General features: G+C 35.6%; 2 protein-coding genes across 2 annotated transcripts in view; both read left to right on the top strand.

Moving 5' to 3' along the window:
• The first annotated feature begins 615 nt into the window (after nucleotides 1-615).
• On the top strand, nucleotides 616-6,016 carry LOC142350441 (putative transporter SVOPL). Its single transcript, XM_075402287.1, has 3 exons — nucleotides 616-836; nucleotides 4,648-4,880; nucleotides 5,805-6,016. Exons 1-3 carry the CDS (start codon nucleotides 616-618, stop codon nucleotides 6,014-6,016), a joined length of 666 nt encoding a protein of 221 aa, XP_075258402.1.
• A 10,195-nt stretch (nucleotides 6,017-16,211) lies between these two features.
• The window catches only part of LOC142350828 (uncharacterized), a 40,766-nt gene continuing 34,637 nt past the window's right edge, over nucleotides 16,212-22,340 (top strand). The window contains exon 1 of the mRNA XM_075402788.1: nucleotides 16,212-16,360. Coding sequence (XP_075258903.1) covers nucleotides 16,330-16,360 — 31 coding nt within the window. The 5' untranslated portion in view covers nucleotides 16,212-16,329. The remainder of the gene's footprint in view (nucleotides 16,361-22,340) is intronic.

Raw genomic sequence — 22,340 nt, 5'->3', positions numbered from 1 at the left:
TTTTATAAGAGGAATTTTTATAATGTAAGATCTTATAAGAGGAATTTTTATTGTATAAGATCTGATAAACGTCTTATCAGATCTGATAAGAAGATGCATCCCCTTACAGGCTATTAGCAAGATGGTTTTGTCAGAAATTTGTTAGATCTTACACGATATAAATTCCGTAACCATTGGGGTCTTACCTAATTTGGACACCTTTTTTCAAAGCGGTGAAATTTCAGCGGCGAAATTATGTAATTTCACCGCTGCCAAGTGATAATTTTTTTTCGCCGCATTCACCGCCTGATATATGTAAATTCACCTCTTTCACCGCTTATCTTTCAAAATTTTCCGCATTCTCCGCTTATCTTGCATAATTATGCGTTGAATGGCGTTGACACCTCGACCCGGGTAGCACTAACGTTGTAAAAATATTTCTTTACACCCTTTTCTCCTATTTAGCACTGTTTTCCCGGTTATTCTTCGGTAAATTCCTCGGCCCGGTTTTTGGACTGGGTTGCTAGACACTTAATGAGAAATATATTTTTATTTCACTTTTTTTGAAGGCTGACGACAAATTCGGGCGCTCCATTTAATATCGGTCACTTTCAATTATTTATATTGGTTTCGAAAATGTCACAAACAGTTTATGGAGCTGTGCAGACGGAAGAGAAATTTGAAAGTGGAGAAAAAGGAGACGATGCTATGTCAAAGAGGAGCAAAGAGTTCACCCCATCCGAGTTGATATCAATGATGGGTTTCGGGTGGACTCAAATTGGAATACAAATGGTGTTCATATCGACTTTCTTCAGTCAGTTTTTGCTGCTTCATATGCTACCTTTTCTATCAACAAGGTTTGTAATGATGAAAGCCCCCTGCCCTAGTCTGGACTTAATAGTTCCAGTTTGGGGGGGGGGGAATAAAGATTGACTTCAATTACATAGTCAAAGACACTAACTAGAAGAAACTAGAAAAGGTAGGGTTGAACGGATTTTTACTGAGCTTACTGAACATTTTTGAACGACAAAAAACAATGCGTGAGATCAGTTGAAGTCAGATAGAAGTTTTGTAGAAAGAAAGAGTGTTTTGTAAAATCTTGTAGAAAAACGATTGAAGTTACTAGAGGTTACTTGTTTCCGGATATTTCCTGCGAAACAAACAGACCTTCGACATAGAAAAACTCTTCTATTGAATTTGAAACACAAGGAACAACTTATTGACCTGAGACAATCAAGAAGATTGGAGCTATCAGTCAGAAATTGTCCCAATAAAGATGCATAATTTTAAAAACACTGTCTAAGAAGAGTAGAATTTTGCTTTTCACTCGTTCATTACGACGCAGAAGTATACCCCCAAAAATTCCGCCCGTGTATAAATTGCGCAAAAACAGATACGCAAAACGAGCAAAATTTAGAGAAAGCTTAGTAGCTTTATATTGCCAAAGTGGTCCCACCACTTTTGTGAAATTGAGAAAAATTCGATTTTGGAATTTGGTGACAAGTGTAGTAGTACAATTTTGCTCAGTTCTCATATCTATTTTTCGCATTAAATGTATCAGCAATCCGCGATTGTTTCTAATTTAATGCGCACTTTGAGCATGCAAAGTTGATTTGAGCTCTATTATTTGACCATAAGAAGGTGCCTTATATTATTATACCACATAGGGCTTAGATAAATGTACCAATCTGCTTACCATTGTGAACAGATTTATAAATAAAATTGTTCGTTTGGTACGGCTGGAAACATTTTGAGTCAGTCAAGGCAGATATCCCTCAAAATCATCTGAACTAATGACATCCGCACTCAATTATTGGACGAATTTCCCGTTAAAAAAGGGATATCTCAAAGCTAGAGAAAAAGAATATTTTGGCCAGATTAATCAAAATCGCTGAAAGTAGAGATTAGGTTTAGAGGCCTCTAAAAATAATCATGTTTACTGCCAGATGAGGATTACCGGACACCTACAGGACAATCGTAATTAAGTTCAGCGGCTCTCCAAAATTAACTTTTCTAAATTTGTTTCAAAGAAATTGAACCATTGTTAAAACACCTGGTCTGTATTTTTTATGCTGTTTTGTGTCCATTTTACAAGTTATAATTTCTTTGTTGTGTATCAGACAGACACATAATGATACAGACACAGAATGGAGGGCTTTTTAGAAAAAAATGATAGAGAACTGTACAAGACGCAGAATGCAGGTAGTTTTCGGCAAAAAAGTTGACAGACAGCTGTGAATAGAAAAAAAAATGTCGGAATTTTTTAGAAAAAAATGATGAAAAACTGAAGACAGACGCAGAATGGAGGCATTTGTCACAAAAAAATGATGAAAGACGCAGACTTGAGAGAATTTTCAAAAAAATGAAGGACACCGTTAAAAGGACAAAAATTGCAGGAATTTTTTTGCAAAAATTGGTTGACAATTTTACAAAGACTCAGATTGGAGGAAAATTTCGAAAAAAAGATGATTGACACCTGTAAAATAAAACGCATAATGCATGGAGTCTTCAGCAGAAATTGATTGGCAGCTTTACATAGACGCCGAAATTTCTCAAAAGGAAATTGAGACTCCTCTAAATAGGCTTCTGGATTTTAGTTTATTGCTCTCTTTCCTTTTTTAATTACGCAAATCACAAGAGCAGCCTACAAATCAACCAGAATTAAAACAACAATATTCTTAGCGTATCGAAGTAATTTCAAATTTTAGTCAGCATAATTGATTTTTTTTTCCTAAAACTCCCACAGAGCAAATCTTTTTGAGTTGTCAATCCTCTTTATTGACTTTATTGATCTACAATTGAAAATAAGTAAACGTTTGTCGCAAATTTTAGACCTTTGTGGTATATTATTAAGCTTTAAATCTATATCAGTCAAGTTTAATTGCAATCAATTAATAAAGAATTAGGTCATTTTAAAAATTAAGCACAACCTCGGATAATGGATACATTTAATGCAAAAATTAAATACATGCAACGCGGAGTCGAGTTACGCTGAGTGCCAAAACTATATACTTGAATCGAACAGAAGTGTGGCACGTAGCGCGCAAAAAAAGGTATACAGTTTTTGTCTTAATTCCATGATTAAAATTTGGACACTTTTGCAAACACGGGTTGCGCAATTCCCTTAAATTTCGGCCGATTATGCTAAAGTGTCTATTTTTCGCATGCAATATTGCTGCGTTTTCATTGTTTTAACCTAGGAAAAACTAACAAGAGATACACAGTTAGGGTAGGTTTTCCCGTGACGATTTGGCATTAGGTTAAAAGTCCGAGTGCACTGACATTTTCATTTTTCCAAGAATGAATATTGCAGCAAATCTGTGAATTGTACCTTTGCCAACCTAAATTGTTGTTAATATAACAGCAAATCAAATTACTAATGTTAGACTTATTCGCAGAACTATTTCCTTTGGTTGTTGAATGCGTACTTCCCGGGTCGAGAGAAAAATCGGAAATATATTTAAGATAAGCAGTGAAAAATTGGTTTTTTCACCGCAAATTTCGTACATTTTAATTTTTCGATGAAATGCGGTGAAATTATGTAAGTTCACTGCTAGAGTAAGCTGTGAACTTACAAAAATGCACCACATTTCACCGCTTACTACAAGTTACCCTCCTTGCACGCATTTGAACCCTTCACCTCCTGAATGTCAGCCACTTCTTCTTCTATTGCCCCTTTTCTCACTATATGCTTGCAATTTGTTTTGATTTTAAAGTAAACTCACTCTACTTTTGTCAAACATACGCGTTGAACTTTTGTAAGATTAGCGTTGAAATAACAGATTTAAGCGGTGAAAGTGGTGGTTTTTGTTAAGTTCATCGCTTACTCTAATGGTGAAATTACAAAAATTCAACGCTTGAAAAAAATTTCAAAAAGATGTTTGATTATTCTTGGGTAAATTTTCCGTTCGTCTTTTAATAATTCTATCTTAATTTTGTTGAAAAAAAAACAATTCGGAGCGTTTACTAAGCGGTGAAGATATGTAATTTCACCACTAAGTTAAGCGGTGAGTTTATGCAACTTCACCGCCTTCACTGCTGATCTCACACTTTTTTCCAAGCGGTGAGTTTGTGTAGTTTCACCACTTACTTCAGCGACCATTTTTTGTAAGTTTAGTAATATCACCGCATTCACTGCTGTTCTCATGCAATTGTAACTTTTTTCCCTAAGCGGTAAAATTATGTTATTTCACCACTAAGTTAAGCGTTGAATTTATTTAAGTTCACCGCATTCACTGCTGTTCTCACACAATTTTAACTTTTTTCTAATCGATGAATTTATGTATGTTCACCACTAAGTTAAGCGATGAATTTATATAATTTCACCGCATTCAACGCTTATCTTACAAAATCAGGACACGTTTTTTGAAGCGGTGAATTTATGTAATTTCACCACTACCAGGCGATAAAGGTTTTTCACCGCACTCACCGCCTGATTTATGTAAATTCACCGCATTCACCGTTTATCTTACAAAATCTTCCGCATTCACCGCTTATCTTACATAATTATGCGTTGAATGGCAGTGACACCTCGACCCGGGTTATCACAGCTACAATTATTATTTGTACTGCTTCCTCGAATTTTGACAGTTTTCACACAATTTTAAATATAACCATTTGTTTTCTATAATTAGATGACGTGAGTGTAAATTATCTTCTTTTGCTTAGGTTATATGTGGACCTGAATTTGACGCCGTCTCAAGAATCGGCTTTTAGTATATCCTCTTACTTTGGATTTGCTCTCAGCTACGTTCTGTGGGGATGGTTCTCAGACAAGTTTGGAAGAAAGACATATGCACTTGCCTCTTCTGTATGGATTGCAATTTTCAGTCTGTTTTCCGCTGTTGCCCCTTCTTACACTTGGCTTTTAATCTGCAGAGTTGGCTACTCTTTAGCCGGGGGTGCGTTTGCAAGAGTTTCTTTGCGTTGGCTAAAACGGTCGAATATTAAACAAATGATTCTTTTTCTTTCAGACGTCTTGATGAAAAAAATCGTGTAATGCTTGGTCATGAGGACTGGTAGGGGTGGGGCTGGGGGCATTAGTGGACGATATTGTCAGAATTATATATAATGTTATTGAAAAAAAAATGTCATAGACTACCCAGGTTGAGGTGCCAGAACGAAAGTCGATATGTCCAGACCGTCCCAGACGGAAGGTGCCTATGTCCAGACTATCGTGCGTTCAAAACAAACTTTTAGTGCGTTCTTCGTGCGTTCGAAGTCGAATATCTCTAGACCATCCCAGACCAAAAGCGTAGATATGGAGACTTTCGCGCGCTCTTGTCCAGATCATCGTGCGCTCCAAATCAAGTTCTTGCATTCCAACACCAAAGTTTTGGCGCGTTTATGTCCAGACCATCGTGCGTTGATCTGTGTTTCCAGACTGCGTAATTTTGAACGCACTACGCCCCCTCATGCGTTCATTTCCGTATTAGACATTTCGACGTTCGGACTGGGACCTCAACCTGGGTAGATCCCTGTAGAGTGTAACTTGCATGTGTAAAGAGCATGATTGATTAAGAGTGTATACTTTCAGTGAATTCCTGTAATTACCAAGAACTTTAAAATTGATTTAATTGAACCGATTACAATTGGCCACTGGAAGTAATTGTAGCTGTAGTTCCAATTTGAAAACAAGTTTCGACAAATAGCTTAAATTTGGTCATCGCCGATTTGTTTTCTTTGCTGATATGGCCACGGAAAATTTTTGGATGATGGAGGGGTCGGATGATAAACGGACACACTTAAACATCGGTACTAAAATCAATTTTTTGACTCACAGAAATAGCGATGTCACGTTTTGAGTCTGTTTTTGATCTGTTAAGGAGCTACGAACCTGATGGGACAAGCAATGTATGAACTGATTCCAGCTGAGCATCACTGGGGAGCTTTCGTGGTTGGAGACGAATGGGCGAGTGCAATGGCTCGGGCCATTTTGATTCTTGTGGCATATTTCATATTTAGTGACCACTGGCATGGTAAGTTCTTTAGTCGAGGCAAGGAGGCTTTCCCTGGTCCAGGTGCCAAACCGTGGTGATCTGTGATCAGACTGGCGCAGACCAAAGTACCCCCTGGCCAGACTAATGTATGCTGAAAACCTTGTATGCACTCAAAGTATGCGGTCAAAATCACCTCTAAACCACCGACTGAAGTGCTCGAAATGTTGTGACCAAAATCAAAGTTAAAAACCGACGAGACTTTTAGAGGTGGCTCTTCTTGTTTTTTTTTTTTAAAAAAACTGACTTCTCTTGCAGAAATTGCAGTCAAGTCAATTCAAAGTCAAGGGGTTTTTGATAATAAAAGAATATTTAAAAATTAACGACTTGAAAACTTTGCATGCCATTGCTAAAGTCCGCCGGTACCATATTTGAACACAGACCGTTTTTTAGAAGGAGCGTCGAATTCGAAAGTTGCTATTCCGACTGTTTAAGGGGAGCAACCATATGTTAGTGGTTGCACCCTTTTGAACTGATGCATGTGATCGAGAGCTATTGACTCGAATTCAGTCTCGATTCAGATGAGAGATGTTTTTAGCCGTTTATTTGAGTCAACATCACTAATTCATCAAATACGAATTTAAAATTACAATCTGATTTACTTGTAATCAGAACTTATTGGGCTGAAAGTGACTCTTGATTAGACCATAACAGACTAGAGTGTTCTCTGTTGCAAACAACGCATACCAAAATGTGCTGGGATGAGAATCTCGAGACTTTCCTGCTCTTGAGCCAAGTTCCAGACCCTTTTCAAGTCGTGAATAGTTCTCCTTTTAGACAAAAACACGTCTAATTGGCTTTTTGCGTCGCATTAATTGGCTGATGTAATATAGAAAAAAAAATCATCACTGGTTTCCATCTTTTCAAGTCTCTTCGCTCAGATTGACCAATTAAAGAAGTTTTTCATTGGAATTCTTAAAAAAAATGGCAGCAACCTGCTGGTGTTGTTATGTTTAGGAAGCTTCTGATTCTAAGATTTCGACGAAAATTCAAAATCAAGCAGAAATCTTAGTAAGCAAAGTATGAAGCTATTGGTCTTCTCGGGAAAGGGAAGGATTCATAAGCCAACTGTGTTGCTCGAGAAACAGCGAATTATATGGGAAAGTTTTGCATATGGTCTGCTCAAGAAATGATGTTTTTTTTAAAAAAAAAAATAAGCAAATAAGCCGGTGAAATTGTTTAGTGATAGATTTCAAAAATTACAAAAGTAATCATAGCTTTCAGAAGGAACTCAACTCCATGATTGACAAAAAATTGGCCCAACGAATGCTTAGGAATCGAGTTTATCGGGCTTATTTGTATTTTGGGGAAACTGAGAGGGAAACAATTTTACCAGCGGAATTTTTTAAGAACACAGTTTAAATTTTTTTAACTTTTTATTAGAATGTTGAGTAGAGAACATTTTTAAATGGTGCTGATAGTCGTATAATCTGGATTCCTCGAGAGTCAGTAAAAACTGATTCACCGGTATGCATTACTTCCGAATTTTTGACCTTAAAATACTCTCCTTCTTATTCTTCTCTGGTCCGCTCAGTTTTCGTCCGCTTTATTTGAGTTTTTTTTTTAAAGAATGTCTCTCTTAATTTTAGTATTTAATTACTTTACATTATAATTACAAAACAAATATTATTATTTAAATTTTTTTCCAGCCCTCTATCTGTGAAAACTTTTGAAATCAATTTCATGGGTAGCTGAAGAATTTTCTAAAAAAGTTTCTTTGAAAATAAATCAAACAGGTAAAAAAAGGAGGGCATTCAATTGTTTAGCAGTTCTCTTAGAGACTTAATAATTTTTAAGCATGCACTTTAACGACACTGTTAAGGGGACATAACCTTGGGGTGTTTAGAGCGGTTCTTGGAATTCAACCAATCTTTCCACTCATTCCGTCTCACTTTTTTCTCTAGCGCTCTCAACCCCCCCCCCCTCGGAAAATTCTACCTTGCCGTTCGGCTTCCCTCATGAAATTCACTTGGCTGCCACTTGATTACTTTATACCACCCTCAAATATGCTCAGCTGGCTATTGATGCAACCGCTTAACAGCCCGGGTCAAGGTTTGGCGGTGAATTTTCGTACGATGCGGAGAAATGCGGTGAAAAAAAAACTTCACCGCGTATTTTTTACATCTTTGCGGTGAATGCAGTGAATCGCGGTGAATTATTTATTTTCACCGCGTTCTCAGTATTCTTACACAAAAGGACCTTCCCTATACGGGTTCGAACCTCTGACCTCCTGCATGACAGCTATTGCTTTTTCCACTGCGCCAACTGTAAAATACATTTTTACCATTTCGTGTGAATTTAAATCAGATTGAGTAACCGTTGGAGAGCAAAGGCGGTAAACTTTTGTAGGAAATGCGGTGAATTTTGCGGTGAATTTTTGTAAGAAAGGCGGTGAAATGCGGTGAATTATCTATTTTCTCCGCATTCATCGCAATTACCGCATTTCTTTCAAAAATTCACCGCATTCACCGCATTTCTTACAAAAATTTACTCAAAAACCTCAACCCGGGAGCTTTTTGAGAATAGATTGCACGATGTTAGATAGTTATGCTCTAAATTTTGGATTGTTCAGATTTAGTTTAATTTGATGTTTTTTTTGTTTTCTTTACGAAAGTATTTTAAATAGAGCTCACTTTTGATTCAGCAGTGAGAAGATCCTGCTAAAAAGGAAACATAAATTGCATCATTGGAAGAAAAATCACCCTGGAAATCAATCTTGATAAATCGCGCTAGATGAATAGATCTTGGCGTGTATTTGGAAGAAAGTATTGTTGTTTCTTCATTAAAAACTCATCTCTTCAGTTCGAGCAACGATCTACACGATTTCACGAGATGAATAAATGATAACTTAGGAAATCGCCATTCAAAAAATCATAGAATATTTCGATGAAAATTGAGTTTATTCATAAAATTCAAAAGTTGTTCGATTGTTCAATAGTTTCAATGAAACAACAAAATGACTAATAGATTAAAAAGCAGATTTGAGAATAATTGTGACCAGTACTAAGACAAAATAATTCATTAGTTTGTGGCGAATATTTGACAGAAACACAAATTTGCTGTATTTAGAAAACGCATGGAGAGATTACCAGCTAATAATGAGTATCCCGATTGTTATTCACGTTTTTCTTGTGGTACTTTTGATGCCTGAAACTCCGCGATACCTTTTATCAAAAGGAAAAACCAGCGACGCATTGGAAGTGTTGAAAAATATGGCACGAAAGAATGGTCAATCGCTGCCAGAAAATTTCACACTCATTCCGGACGAAGAGTTAGCGAGCACTTCCTCGGAAGAGTTATCATTTACTGCTAAATTGAAGACAGCGTGGACAAATAGTCACATTAGACGCTCACTTATTGGAATAGTGCTGGTTGGAACCGCCATCAGATTTTTTCTTAGTGCCATAAATTTTGTGAAAACAGAATTGATTTATCTATATGGCGAAACTAACTCCCAATATTGCGAAGGAGTGACAAAGAGAACATACTTATTGGATGGTCGGGATTATTTATTACTTCTTGCTTGTCAAGTGACGTCAGATTTAATATCGTGCACAACTTTGATCTTTCAGAACAAGTTAAATTGTAACTTGAAAATTCTCGGCCTTATCAGCTATGGTATTTGTATTGTAATGTTTTCGTTCTTCTTTCTATGCCCAAACGCATGGGTTGCTGTTGTAATTATCTCAGTAGGGCAAATTTTTAACTACAATTTGGTTGTTAATTTGATGCTAAGTTTATCTGGACTTCTGCCGACGAATATCAGATCGACCATGTCTGGAATTTGTTTCTTTATTATGTACTTACCACTCCCGTTGATGCCATTTGCTATTCAGACTCTGGCCAAAGTATCTGTTCACTATGTTACGTCACTATGCTTGGGCTTTAGCGGCCTCGGGCTAATCGGGTCCATCATTTTGCCAGCTCAAATTTACGCAAACTAAGAAAAAGAAGAACCTGTTGCGACACTATATTCAAATTAAAACAATTAGTTGAACTGTATTAATATTTATTCAATCACTTTTTAATAACTAAAAATTCTACCCGTTCTTGCATAATTTGGGATAATCCAACTCTTACTAATTGAACTACCCGGTTCGAGACCGAATGGTTAACTTATCAAGAACTTGCAAGTTTCCTGCAAAATATGGTTAACTTGTATGAACATGCATGTTGAAGGGTTAACTTGTAAGTTTCAGTCAAAGCTTAAAAACATTTAAAAATCTATGGTGGAATTGATATTAAGAATTATATTAAATTGGGACGACAACTGGAAGTATCAAACAAAGACTGTCAATTTTATGGTAATTTGAAACCAAGATATTCAAACTTGTATAAACGGTTGATTACTTAGGATATTTTTTCTTGGCTTAAAAGCGGAGTTCCAGAAAAAATGGTTAACCATCACATTTGTAATCAGCTTCTTTTGTCATATTCTATGCTCACCGATACCGCTGTTTCATCTCTTTCAAACATGGCGACGTTTTAAGCGTTTTAAATCCAAGAAGAGGTATTTAAGACGTAGGATTTTTTTTCGCTCAAAATGGTTACCTTTTAAGAACCTTGTAAGCTGAATTGTTATCTTGAAAGAGCCTTGTAAGTCGAATGGTTATCTTGTAGGAGCCCCGTAGGTCAAAAAGTTGTCTTCTATCGTCGAAATTAGAGTGATTAACTTGTAAGAACTGTTAAAATGGATACTCAACTTGTAAGAACTTGTAAATTGTATGTTAAGTTTAACCGAACTTGTAGGTTTCTGGCAGAAAAAAACGTAAGTCGATGCAGTGCTTCATAATAACTGGTAAGACATCTGGAAATTCTAACAAATTAACCATTCGCATCTGACCGGGCAGTTCGACGGCTTTATACGTTTGCTTATTCAACAGGGCTTATCCAATTTTTCGTTAATTTTGCTAATTTTTGTTAAAATTTTTTTAGAATAGTCTTGTTGATTTTATTTCTAAAGACAAATAAGTATTGTTGATTATTTTACAGTATAACGACAGGTTTCATATGCTTATCAAAGACAAAAAATGCCTCGATATTCTGATATTAGCAGATAGCTGATAGCCGATGGCTTTCATGACTTTGAAAACAATTGTTGAAAACATTTTCTTGAAAGTTTTTCAGTACCGGAACAACAACTTAAATAAGAAAAATTTGCAGTCGCTTTGAAGAAAAATCACCCAGGTTGAATTTGGCATCTGGCACTATCTGCCGCTATTTTTTCTGACCTCTCTTGAGGGGGGAGGACCTATATACTCAAATGGGTTTTTTTTGTTCAGACAATTTTCGCCGATCGATATATTCATCGTAGAGAGTTGAGACTGGTATCATTAGAAAGCACGTTCTGCGTAGAACATGGAAATTAAAAGAAAATTATTTTTATTCTCGTTTTTTACAGCGAGTTATCGAGGTTTAAACTTTGAGAAATGTACAGTGAATTCAGTTGTTTCTATTCAGATTTTCCTGAATTTTGGTCTAAATTTTCGTTAATTTTGCTAAAATTTGTTGAATTTTTTTATTTTTGTTGTTGATTTCAATTTCAAAGAAAGAAAGGTAGTGTTGATTATTTTGATATATTTTGTTGTCAAAAATTCTGGCTAAATATTTCAAACTCAGCCTTTTCCATCAAAAACAGCACGAAATAAGATTTTTAGTCCAATTTGATTAAATTTGCCGGAAGTACAACCCCATACAATACTAATATAGTCTTTTTGGACTTAAAAGTGGGCTATTCCTACTTCAACTTCTGTTGAGAGTGCTCTGTAATTAAAAGTTTGCCTTTTTTTGCTAACTTTACTCGTTGATTATCCAAAACGCAGAATATATTTTTGGGTTATTAACTAACAAATTATCTGTATCTATGAGAATCGAAAAATTATGTTTTTCCAAAAGGACAAAAAGCATTAGATGGGCTACTTTTGGATTATTACAATCCAGAAAGAATTCGGATTGTAATCAGTCGGTCTTTTTTTAAAAAAAAGAGATATTTTTTAAATTAATAAAAGAACAGATCCTATCAAATCAAAGCTCAAGAGTGATAGTTCCAATTGTCTTCCTAATCAACTCCAAGCTATTGCATTTAATTTTTTAATTGAAAAATTATGATCGTTTTGATCTCTAAATGTAATTGATTCTTAAATAAATAATTGCCCAATGATATTTCACTCATTTTTTCCCTTAATTTGGTCAACTTGCCACCAAGTGTGTCAGCAAAGAAAGAAAGAATGCTTCTCCTAATTTTTAAATTATTCTCTATCGCCTGCTTTAGGCCCTAAATTTATTGTTTTCTGGCTTTGATACAATTAGATTTCAGATTTTTTTTTAGATTTTTGCCCATTTTTCATGTTTTCCAGTTTTTTCTCATTACCACTTATAACTATATTGGCGTTCAAGATACGACAAAATTGGACATATTAAAGTCTTGAAAGATATAGATTATCGTTTTAAAGGTTTCGACATTTTCTTGAAGAATTTAATTGATTTTTTTAATTTTGTCTTTAACTGTCGTTTTTACTTTGTCGTTTTAGTCGTATGAAATTTCCTGTATTATGACAGGTTTCATATGCTTTCTAATGAAAAAAAGATGCGTCGATACTCTGATTTTAGTGCATAACTGATAGCCGATGGCTTTCATGACTTTGAAAACAATTGCATTCCAAAAAAAGAACTTTTTAACTTCGTAATTTTGTTCCTTTATTGTCTTTTTGTTACCTAGTGTCCATAATTACAGGTCAAAATGACATCATTGGTGTCAAGTGAAGGTGTCAAAAGGGATTGCTGTCACAAAATCTAATATTTTTTAAAGAATTTGTTATGACCTTACTGTCTTCGACACCCGTTTTTCACAAAAAGCAGTAAATTGATTTCGTTTTTGTTTTATTTAACGTTCTTTTTTGTAGATGCAAGACTTATTCTGGTTAAAGGCAGGTTTCAAGGGCTTTTTGGACGAATAAGAAAACCTATTTAATTATTTCATTTTGTTATAATAGATTCGTAACTTTGGAAGTAATTTTGTTTCGAAAAAAATCAAAAGTATTGCTTATTTTGGCCCCCTTTTTTTGTCTACTTGTAACTTAGTCTCATTAAAAAAGGCCACATAAAACACTCGGTGCTTGAAGAGGGCACAATCGGATATATTTTTGAGGGCCGAAGTATGGCTTTACTGCTTCGACAGCGTTTTCTGGCAAGTTCTAATTGAATTTTTGTTAGTTTTGTTTGTTTTTTGTTGTTCTTTTAGCTGCATAAAAAATTGAATATGGTTAGGTCTTATTTTTTTTCTACAGAGGCGTTGGTAATTGTAATTCTTTGGGATACTTTACCTGATTGCTAATGGTTTTCATATCTTTGAAGTGAACTGTTTAAGAAATAAGCAAGTTTTTTAACTTTACTGTTTTTGTTCTTTTTGTCTATTTGTTGCCAAACCTTTTTATGGACTGGTCCCATATTTTTTCTGTTGATTTTTGATTTATTGGATTTAATTTCAGTTTTTTGACTGTATGTTGAATTTGTTATTAAGTTCTCTTTTTTAAAACGGACATATAAATTTTGGTGTAATTAATGTTTGTTGTTGTTGTTGTTGTTGTTAGATTTTGCTGTTCGTCTTGACTCGCTTTCTTAATATTGGCATATCTCATCAATATAATGCATGATTTTTTACTCCACTGAGATATTTGCGCTAGAGGCTTTCTTTTCGTTCATACACCAATTTCGTTCATACACCAGGCGCGGTCGCACATTACCGAGCCTCCTTGTTTGGTATTCTACAGTCACAAAATGACAGTGAGTAACTGAAACTGAAACTCTGTTTAGGCCCAATGGAAAGATTTTTTTATTTATATATATTCTAAAATTCGTCGTTCACTTTACATGTTAATTTGGAAGTTAACTTTTTCATCAGCAACTAAAACTTGCGTAGCTATATTTTATTTAATTAATCGAGAAGTAGCCTGTCTTTCATTTCTGTCTATCTCACACGTCGATAACAACCTGGAGAAGCTAGATAGCGTAACTGCAGTCAAATGTGACGAAGTGAATAGTGGTTACGTTGAGCGCAAGATCTTTTGACAAATTGTTTTCCCTTCCTTTTACGCTACTTTCCTAATTGTCATTGTAGATATGCTTTATTGAATTCTTCTTTTGTGAAGCAAAGATGTGCTAGTTTTTCCTACTATCACTGCATGTTGACAATGCATACTTAAACTCAAATCTTGATACATGGGTCTTATCAATTATTTTAATTTTAAAGAAAATTTATTGCGGCTGAATTTAATCTTTTTACATCTTGCGGAACTACTTGTGATATCTGGGTTGAGCAAATGTTTGAAGATTTCGATCAGCAAAAGTTTTTAATAGACGAGTTTTAGAATTTAGGCCAACACTATTTAAAAGAGTTGAAGGTCAACTAGACCAAAATAATATAGTCGGGAGTAGAAAACTTAAAAATAAAGGTTGCTCTTCTTCGCGAATTTTACGTTAGTTAACCCCACCCCCCTCCAAATGGTGGAGTGTCTACTTTGCCAAAAAAGAACAAAATCAGCTAGAGAGTACAACAAGTGTCAGTTAACTTGCATTGATTCCGTTATGATAGGTTTTTAGGAGCTATTGTTCTATAAAAGTAAAAATTGTAAATTTAATCTTAATGAATAGATAATCAAACCCAGGTTGAAGTGCAAGACGGAAACCTGTATTTCCAGACAGTCTTAGACGGGAAGTGTCTATGTTCAGAGTTTCTTGCGTTTACCAGAGTTTCTTGCGTTTATGACCAGTCTTTAGTGAGCTCCAGCGATTATCGTACGTCCATGACCTGAGTTTCGTGCGATCACTAGACTTTCGTTTGTTCCCTAGAATTTTGTTCGTTTATGTCCAGACTTTCGTGCGTTTTTAAGACTCTCGCACCTTCACAAAACTTTGTGCGTTCATGTAACGACTCTCAAGCTTTCAAGTTCAATCTGTCATGCGTTATTTTCCAGCCTTTCAAATAATCATACAAAGTCAGACAAACTGATAATTTAACTGAGCAACAAATAACTTATAAATGTATATATTGAAATTAGCCTAATTTTTTCATTTTGTATGTAGATGCTCAATATATCTAATTGGTCTGTTTTGGAAAACTTTGCTCAAACTTAAAAAAAGACAAGGCAAATTCTTTTTTGGCTAAGTATGATATGCTATCGGTTGTAAGGCATGAACTTGTTTTCTTTTCAGGTTCAGCTACTTTTTATAACACAGGAGGTAAAAGTTATAAATACAACGCAAAAGTCTGAGTGCAATTCTTTTCTCATTCGACATTTTGCTTTCTATTTTGAACCAAGTGAGTTTTGGCTTTGAACGTTGAAGGCTACCACTTGATTGGTTACTCTCGAGTTAGAGTGCTATAAGTCATTCCATAGATATTTTTTTCTACAAGACTCAAAAAAATAGTGCGTTCATGTCCAGACTTATGTGTGTTCATGTCTGGAATTTGTCGCGTTCATATCCATACTTTCGTGCGTTCATACTAAGAATTTTGTGCGTTTTCGATTTCCCAGAGAATGTAATTGTGAAAGAGCGCGACACCACCTAGTGTGTTCATCTTCGGTGTGAAAATACTTGATTCCGTCTGGGACCTCAACCGAGGCAGCAACACTGCACCATTATAATTAATTGTTCAATCTTTTCCGTTTACCCCCCCCCCCCCCCCACACCAGTATGCTATGCTCTCCTCATTACACAGCACGCTCCATTACATAGCAAATCATCATGTAAAAACATGTCACATGCGTCTGGGGGTGTTCAAATAATATGCACGCTCTAAGCTGGGGGAGGGGGGAACAAACGGAAGATTTCCGAAGTGTAAACTTTCAAGTATCTGTTTTTTATTGCCAACTGGCGTTTGTATTATTTGCACCTAACCTGAAAATTCCTTCACAATTTCTGCGACAACTCTTATTGCGAGCAACTAAGTTATCGAAAAAAGTAGTGTGACAAGAGTTTTCCTTTAAAACGTGGTGGTTTTTAATTCAGGGAATGCAAGATAAGAAAGAAGCGGTTTTTGTTTTCTTTGATATCTGTCGCCATCTTCGTGATGAGATAGCTCATTGCCGCCGGAAACAGTCTTGTTTTTGCAAATATGAAAAAATGAACTTTAATTTGGAGTCTTTGTCAGTCAAAGTGAAATTTGATTTTCTTCGGATATTTGTGTTCCAAATAAACAACCAGGGTCATGTATATCTTCAAACAATGTTGATTAATTTTGACCTTCAGTGGCCTTGCAGGCTTTTAATGAACCAAGATGCTGTTTTTGTTCACTTTAGCAATCCCTGAAGTAAATATAGGTTGAGAAATTGTTGATTGTCAAAAGCGGTTGAAAATGTGGACAGCTTCTATTCTTTTGTTGACAGGTATGTTATTACTAAACATTAGCAAAAATCCATTAAAAAATTTTCTGTGATTTGTATTTCATCGAATCGCACACGAAAACCCAGGTTGATGTGTGCGCTCAAAATCGTCCTGGTCCCGACCATTTCGAGCTCACAACTGACCCTTTTGCGCTCGAAATTACAGGTTCTGGACGATGGAACGAGCGTACATGAGTCTGGTCATGGGCGGATTCGAGCGCACTTGAGTCTGGTCATAGGCGGATTCGAGCGCACTTGAGTCTGATCATAGGCGGATTCGAGCGCACTTGAGTCTGGTCATGGGCGGATTCGAGCGCACTTGAGTCTGGTCATGGGCGGATTCGAGCGCACTTGAGTCTGATCATAGACGGATTCGAGCGCACTTGAGTCTGGTCATGGGCGGATTCGAGCGCACTTGAGTCAGATCATAGGCGGATTCGAGCGCACTTGAGTCTGATCATAGGCGGATTCGAGCGCACTTGAGTCTGGTCATGGGCGGATTCGAGCGCACTTGAGTCTGGTCATGGGTGGATTCGAGCGCACTTGAGTCTGGTCATGGGCGGATTCGAGCGCACTTGAGTCTGCTCATGGGCGGATTCGAGCGCACTTGAGTCTGGTCATGGGCGGATTCGAGCGCACTTGAGTCTGATCATAGGCGGATTCGAGCGCACTTGAGTCTGGTCATGGGCGGATTCGAGCGCCCTTAAAGCCTTCTATCTATAGGTAGAGAGATTCAAAGCGAGCAAACACAAATCATTATTCATTTATATTCATTGTGATTAACTTATTTAATCTCTCAATTCAAAAGTAACAAATATAGAAAAACTTTAGTTCCATGATGCTAAATGGGCGTTGACCTTATAGGATAGGGAATCTAAATTGTTGTGACTAATAATGTTATGTGGCCATGTTTGTATTAAATGAAAACTTCTGGCAGTTATCGAGAACCGCAAAACGATTCAGCAATTTGATAGCCAAAATTTCGAAGTAACTTCTGCTGACTCGTATAACCTTGCTTAAACCAAGCAACTTACGAATATAGCTATTTCTGAAATGTTTACTTAAAAAATGCTAGCGCCACTTTGATGAATAAGCGAGCAGCAATTATCGAGATATAATCCTAGTCCAAAACCGACTGTTTTCTTTTCGGAAGATCTTGCTAGAACTACATAACCATATTCGAGTCTTGAAAATTTCTTTCAAGATAACTGTCCTTTTCTGCAAAAATTTGCAAGATATTTTATACTCTATCAAAATAATCACCATCCAGCAAAAAATCTTAGGAGATAACATTCTTTTTTTAAAAAGGAGACGTAATTTACTTCAGTAGCTAACTTGCTGATTAAAATGAACATTTAAATTTACTTAAAAAATTTGCTTTGAACAGTTTTCGTTTAAAGGGTTTAAGGTTCAGAAACACGAGTCTTCTAACTGCTTTAGAAGCTATTGATTATCATTGCTCTATGGTCAAAAATTGCAAATTTAACTACAAAATGTGGGGATAAGATAATTCATTGCGCAACTACATTCGTATCCCGGGTCGAGGTGTCACCGCCATTCAATGCAAAATTATCTAAGAAAAGCGGTGAATGCGGGATTTCTTGTAAGATAAGCGGTGAATGCGGTGAAATTATATAAATTGGGCGGTGAATGCGGTGAAAAAAATCTTTATCGCCTGGTAGCGGTGAAATTACATAATTTCCCCGCCGAATTTAGCGGTGAATTTACATAAATTCACCGTTCTGAAAAAAAGTGTCCAAATTATGTGAGATAAGCGGTAATTGCGCTGAAATTACATAAATTCACCGCTCATCTTAGTGTTGAATTTACATAAATTCACCGCTTAGACAAAATTGTTAAAATTGTGTGAGATCAGCACTGAATGTGATGAAATCTTTTGGACAATTTTTTGTAATTTTGTAATTTAACAACTAAGGTAAGCGGTGAACTTACAAAAAATCACCACATTTCACTGCTAAAATATGTAATTTCGCCGCTAAAAATTGCAAATCTCGCAAAAATTCACCGCGCATGTTTTAGATAAAGTAGAGTGCATTTGATTCATATTCAAAACAAAAATCCTAGAATTTAATGAGAGATGACGCAGTGGAAGAAGAAGGCAGGTGAAATGCGTTTTTTGGAAGTACACCGCTTGCTATAGCGGTGAACATAAATAATTTTACCTCATTTCACCGCAATTTTATGTACAAAATTTGCGATGAAAAAAACAACTTGTCACCGCTTATCTTACATATTTTCCCAATTTTTCGTTGACCCGGGATGTTGTCAAAGTCCTAGCCACGTTCGGCCTCTTAATCAAAAAATTTCACCCCAAAATGAGTCAATAATAGTGTAATTTAATTCAAAAGTAAAGATGGATCCAATTAAACATTAATAGTGATCTTTACTAGGCCAAAAAGATGCTAAACGCATCTAAAGTTACTTAGTGTTTACGGTTCATTTCTGGAGTCGGCTTTAAAACTTGAGACATGGCATCAATAGGAAAATTAACATCTACATAGAAGCTGACACGACCTAAAGAGAAGAGATAAAGACAATAGTTTTAAATTTGCAGAAAGTGGCAAAAATCAAGTTTTAATATCTGGCTGAAATTAACTTGTAATAAATTACTACATATCAGCCAGTCGATTTCCTCTGTATCATCTAGTTTTTTAAGGGGTTACGTTTGAATCTTTTTATTGCTAAGTGTATAGTTTTGATGAGTTGGAACCCAAAGAATGCGTTTGGTTAATTTAACGCAATGTGATAAAGTGTTTGTACCTTTTATTGTGTCTTTTTTTGTTGTGATCATCTGTCGACAGTAATGCGTACAAACACGGCTACAAATACTTGCTGCTGATATTTCTAGTTTTCTACGCGGATACTTTATATGTACGGTTGAGGTATGGAATCACTGATTAAGGAAATTAAACACTAGGAATGTAAGTGGAGAATTTTTTCAGAATAGAAAACAACTCTTAGAGATATTGACTCTGGTTTGATATCATCCTCAATAGTTTATTCTCATTCTTAAAATGAAACGGGGTATTCCGGGTCCAGAGAGCTTTTCCAAGACTTTTGAACTGGCCATATAACGAAAAGTACGCCAATGCCACATTCTTTTTGCTTCAAATGAAGTGCTACAATATTTATAATTTATTTTATTTTATATTATTTATAATTAACACATTTTTTAATCATCAGTTCAGTCATGATGTTCTATTGGGAACTCATTCTGTTTTCAATAATGCACTAACGATGCCTTTGAGCCAGGTTGTTGTTAATCACAATTATGCAAAAACGATCCTAAAAGCAGCTAGGTTAACTTTTAGCCAGATCTTTAAAAAATGACATCAAGTATTAGGTTTGTAGACATGAGATAGGGAATTTTCAAGGCGTGAAATAAACAGCTACACATAGAGACGAAAACAGATATCTGAAAAAAAAAATGTTATTGTTGCAAATGGCTCTGTTTCAAAATCTTACTGAAAAAAATCTCAATAATTTGACTGTGACTGATGTTACCTATATTTGGATACAAGAGAGAATCTGAGAGCAAAAATTTGTAGAGAAAATTTTTTTATCCAATCATAACGCATGTGATTCGGTCTGGCAAAAATCAATCGTTTATCTTTTTCTTGAAGTCATTAAGTTCATGATGATGCATTTTGTAACGACAGGCGTAAAACTGTTTAATGATACTTTTCAGGTACACATTATTGTGACAGTTGGTTGTAGGTCGTTAATGGGCAGAAGGAGTGCCAGAATTCGCAGTTCAAAATACTTGCATCGAAAATATAAGTTGAAGTTAACAAGAACACATTTAGGGCGTGAACATTTTCCCAGAGGAAAAATGATTGTTATGAGATGATTGTCTTGGTCCATTATTTCTCTCAATTGGCTATCGTCTGTATTATTTTACTTGAGAGGACTGAAACAAAGTTTTTTAAGCATTAGATGATTGTGTGCATTTTTTTCAACTTTAAACTATACGTTAGTTAATCCATGCAACAGTTATATGAAATTTGCTATTAAGAAACAATAATTTATTTCTTGTAGCTTGGAAAACTCCTGGTGTTCCATTTGCAGCCTTTTTCATAGCCAATGTTTTAATTTTGACGAATTGTCCCCCGAGAACAAAGAAACTGATTTAAAGGCAAATAACCTGCAAGGACCTTTTTGTGTTGCTTTTTAAATACAATTTTTGGGTCTTTTCCGTTTGTGCCCCCAGTGCGTTATGATCCCCACAGTTAGAGAGCACGTGTCATCCCCAGTCGACAACGAATGGTCATCTTGCAAGATCTTGCATGATTCTGGCAAAATCTTGCAAGACGATACATCGTCTTGCAAGATTTTCTTCCAAAATCTTGCAAGATCTTGCAAGATAACCCTTTGTCTTGCAAGAATCTTGCAAGATAACCATTCATCTTGCAAATATGCAAATAAATGGAACATGATCGAACAAGATCAAAATGAGACGCAAACATTGTTTCCCATCAATTTTTTTTACATTGTGATACATAATTACAACCAAAATAGCATCAAGTTTGTTTTCTTCCGCTCAAACTAAAAATAGAATCAATTTAGAAAAAGAAAGTAAATTGTTTTTCATAGTAGCAAAACAAGAAATTTGAAGCACGAATTAAAGTAAATAAATGAGAGTAACCAGTATTAATACCAACGGCTGTAATAAAATACAGATATCTGGTATAAATTTTGTTTCAAATGATCTCTGAAAACTCATTCCACTATATTTTGGTAATAGTTTGCGCTAAATGAAAGATAATGCGTCTAAAACAGCCAATGATAGCAGAGCTCGACCGGAACGAACTTGCAAGAATATTGCAAGATAATCATTCTTCTTGCAAGATCTTGCAAGATAGCCATCGTCTTGCAAGATCTTGCAAGATAAACATTTTCTTGCAAGATCGTGCAAGATAACCATTTTTTGCAAGAATCTTGGAAGATCTTGCAAGATAACCATCTGATCTTGACTAGGGATTACACACTAAACCATTATGCAAAAATATGGCACGTGCGTCTGAGGCTGCAAATAATATGCACCGAATAAGCTGGGGAGACAAACAGAAAAGATCCCATTTTTTTGTCGAATTTTTCTTTACAAAAATGGTACTAAAAAGTAGAAAAGGGATAATTTGAGACAACGCACGTGCAAATATTTTGAATTTGCTAAAAAATTATTTTAAAAGTTATTTTGCTATATCTGAATTGAACTGAACTGCTACAAATGAATCAGTTGAACTGTTTTTGTGTCATTTATTATGTTCATGAAGTCCTGTGTAATGTTTTGCGCATACGGTGCTGAAAGAACCTCAAAATTAACCAGGAGTGACTTTTTAAGGTCTATTTTATGGGTCTTTCCCATAACAGCCCCTCCCATGAAATCATAGCTCCCCCATTATGGTATATTTACCATGATTGGGTGGGGATATAGGTTATCTGACCACTAAGCTGGGGGGCTATAATGGGAAAGACCCCATTTTGTAATGCCGTTTTGTGTTGCTGATCATTGTTAGTCAAAAAGATGAGTGAATGCTCTCAAAATTTGAGTAACAGTCTTACAAAAATCAGGTGTGGCATCTGTATGGTAACAACTACACATAAATGTAAGGCATATTTTAGGTTGAAAACGGTTTGATCTTCTTCAATGGGCCATCCTTAGTACTATATTCATTGCGGTGATTAGATAAAGACTTTTAGGACAGAAAGTGAGTTGAAAACAGAGAAACGTCTACCACCCTTTTGAATTACAGTAAGAAATTATTAAAAGTTTCGATTCGCACCTTGAATGACTCAAATGAAACTAATACACTAATCAATTGACCTTTGATTGAATGTTTCACTTCGCTCATGATATTTTTTGGAATATATTTTGTACACTTGTTGAAACCAATTATGATTGGATTTTTTTCTCGTTGACGTATGTTCGATGTTGACAATAAAAGCTCTTATTGATGAAAGA

This window comes from Convolutriloba macropyga, chromosome 12, assembly GCF_964194025.1.
Source record: "Convolutriloba macropyga chromosome 12, txConMacr16.3, whole genome shotgun sequence".
Taxonomy (NCBI): domain Eukaryota; kingdom Metazoa; phylum Xenacoelomorpha; order Acoela; family Convolutidae; genus Convolutriloba; species Convolutriloba macropyga.
Note: the sequence above shows the minus strand (reverse complement) of the source record. Positions and strands in the feature narration are given on the sequence as shown.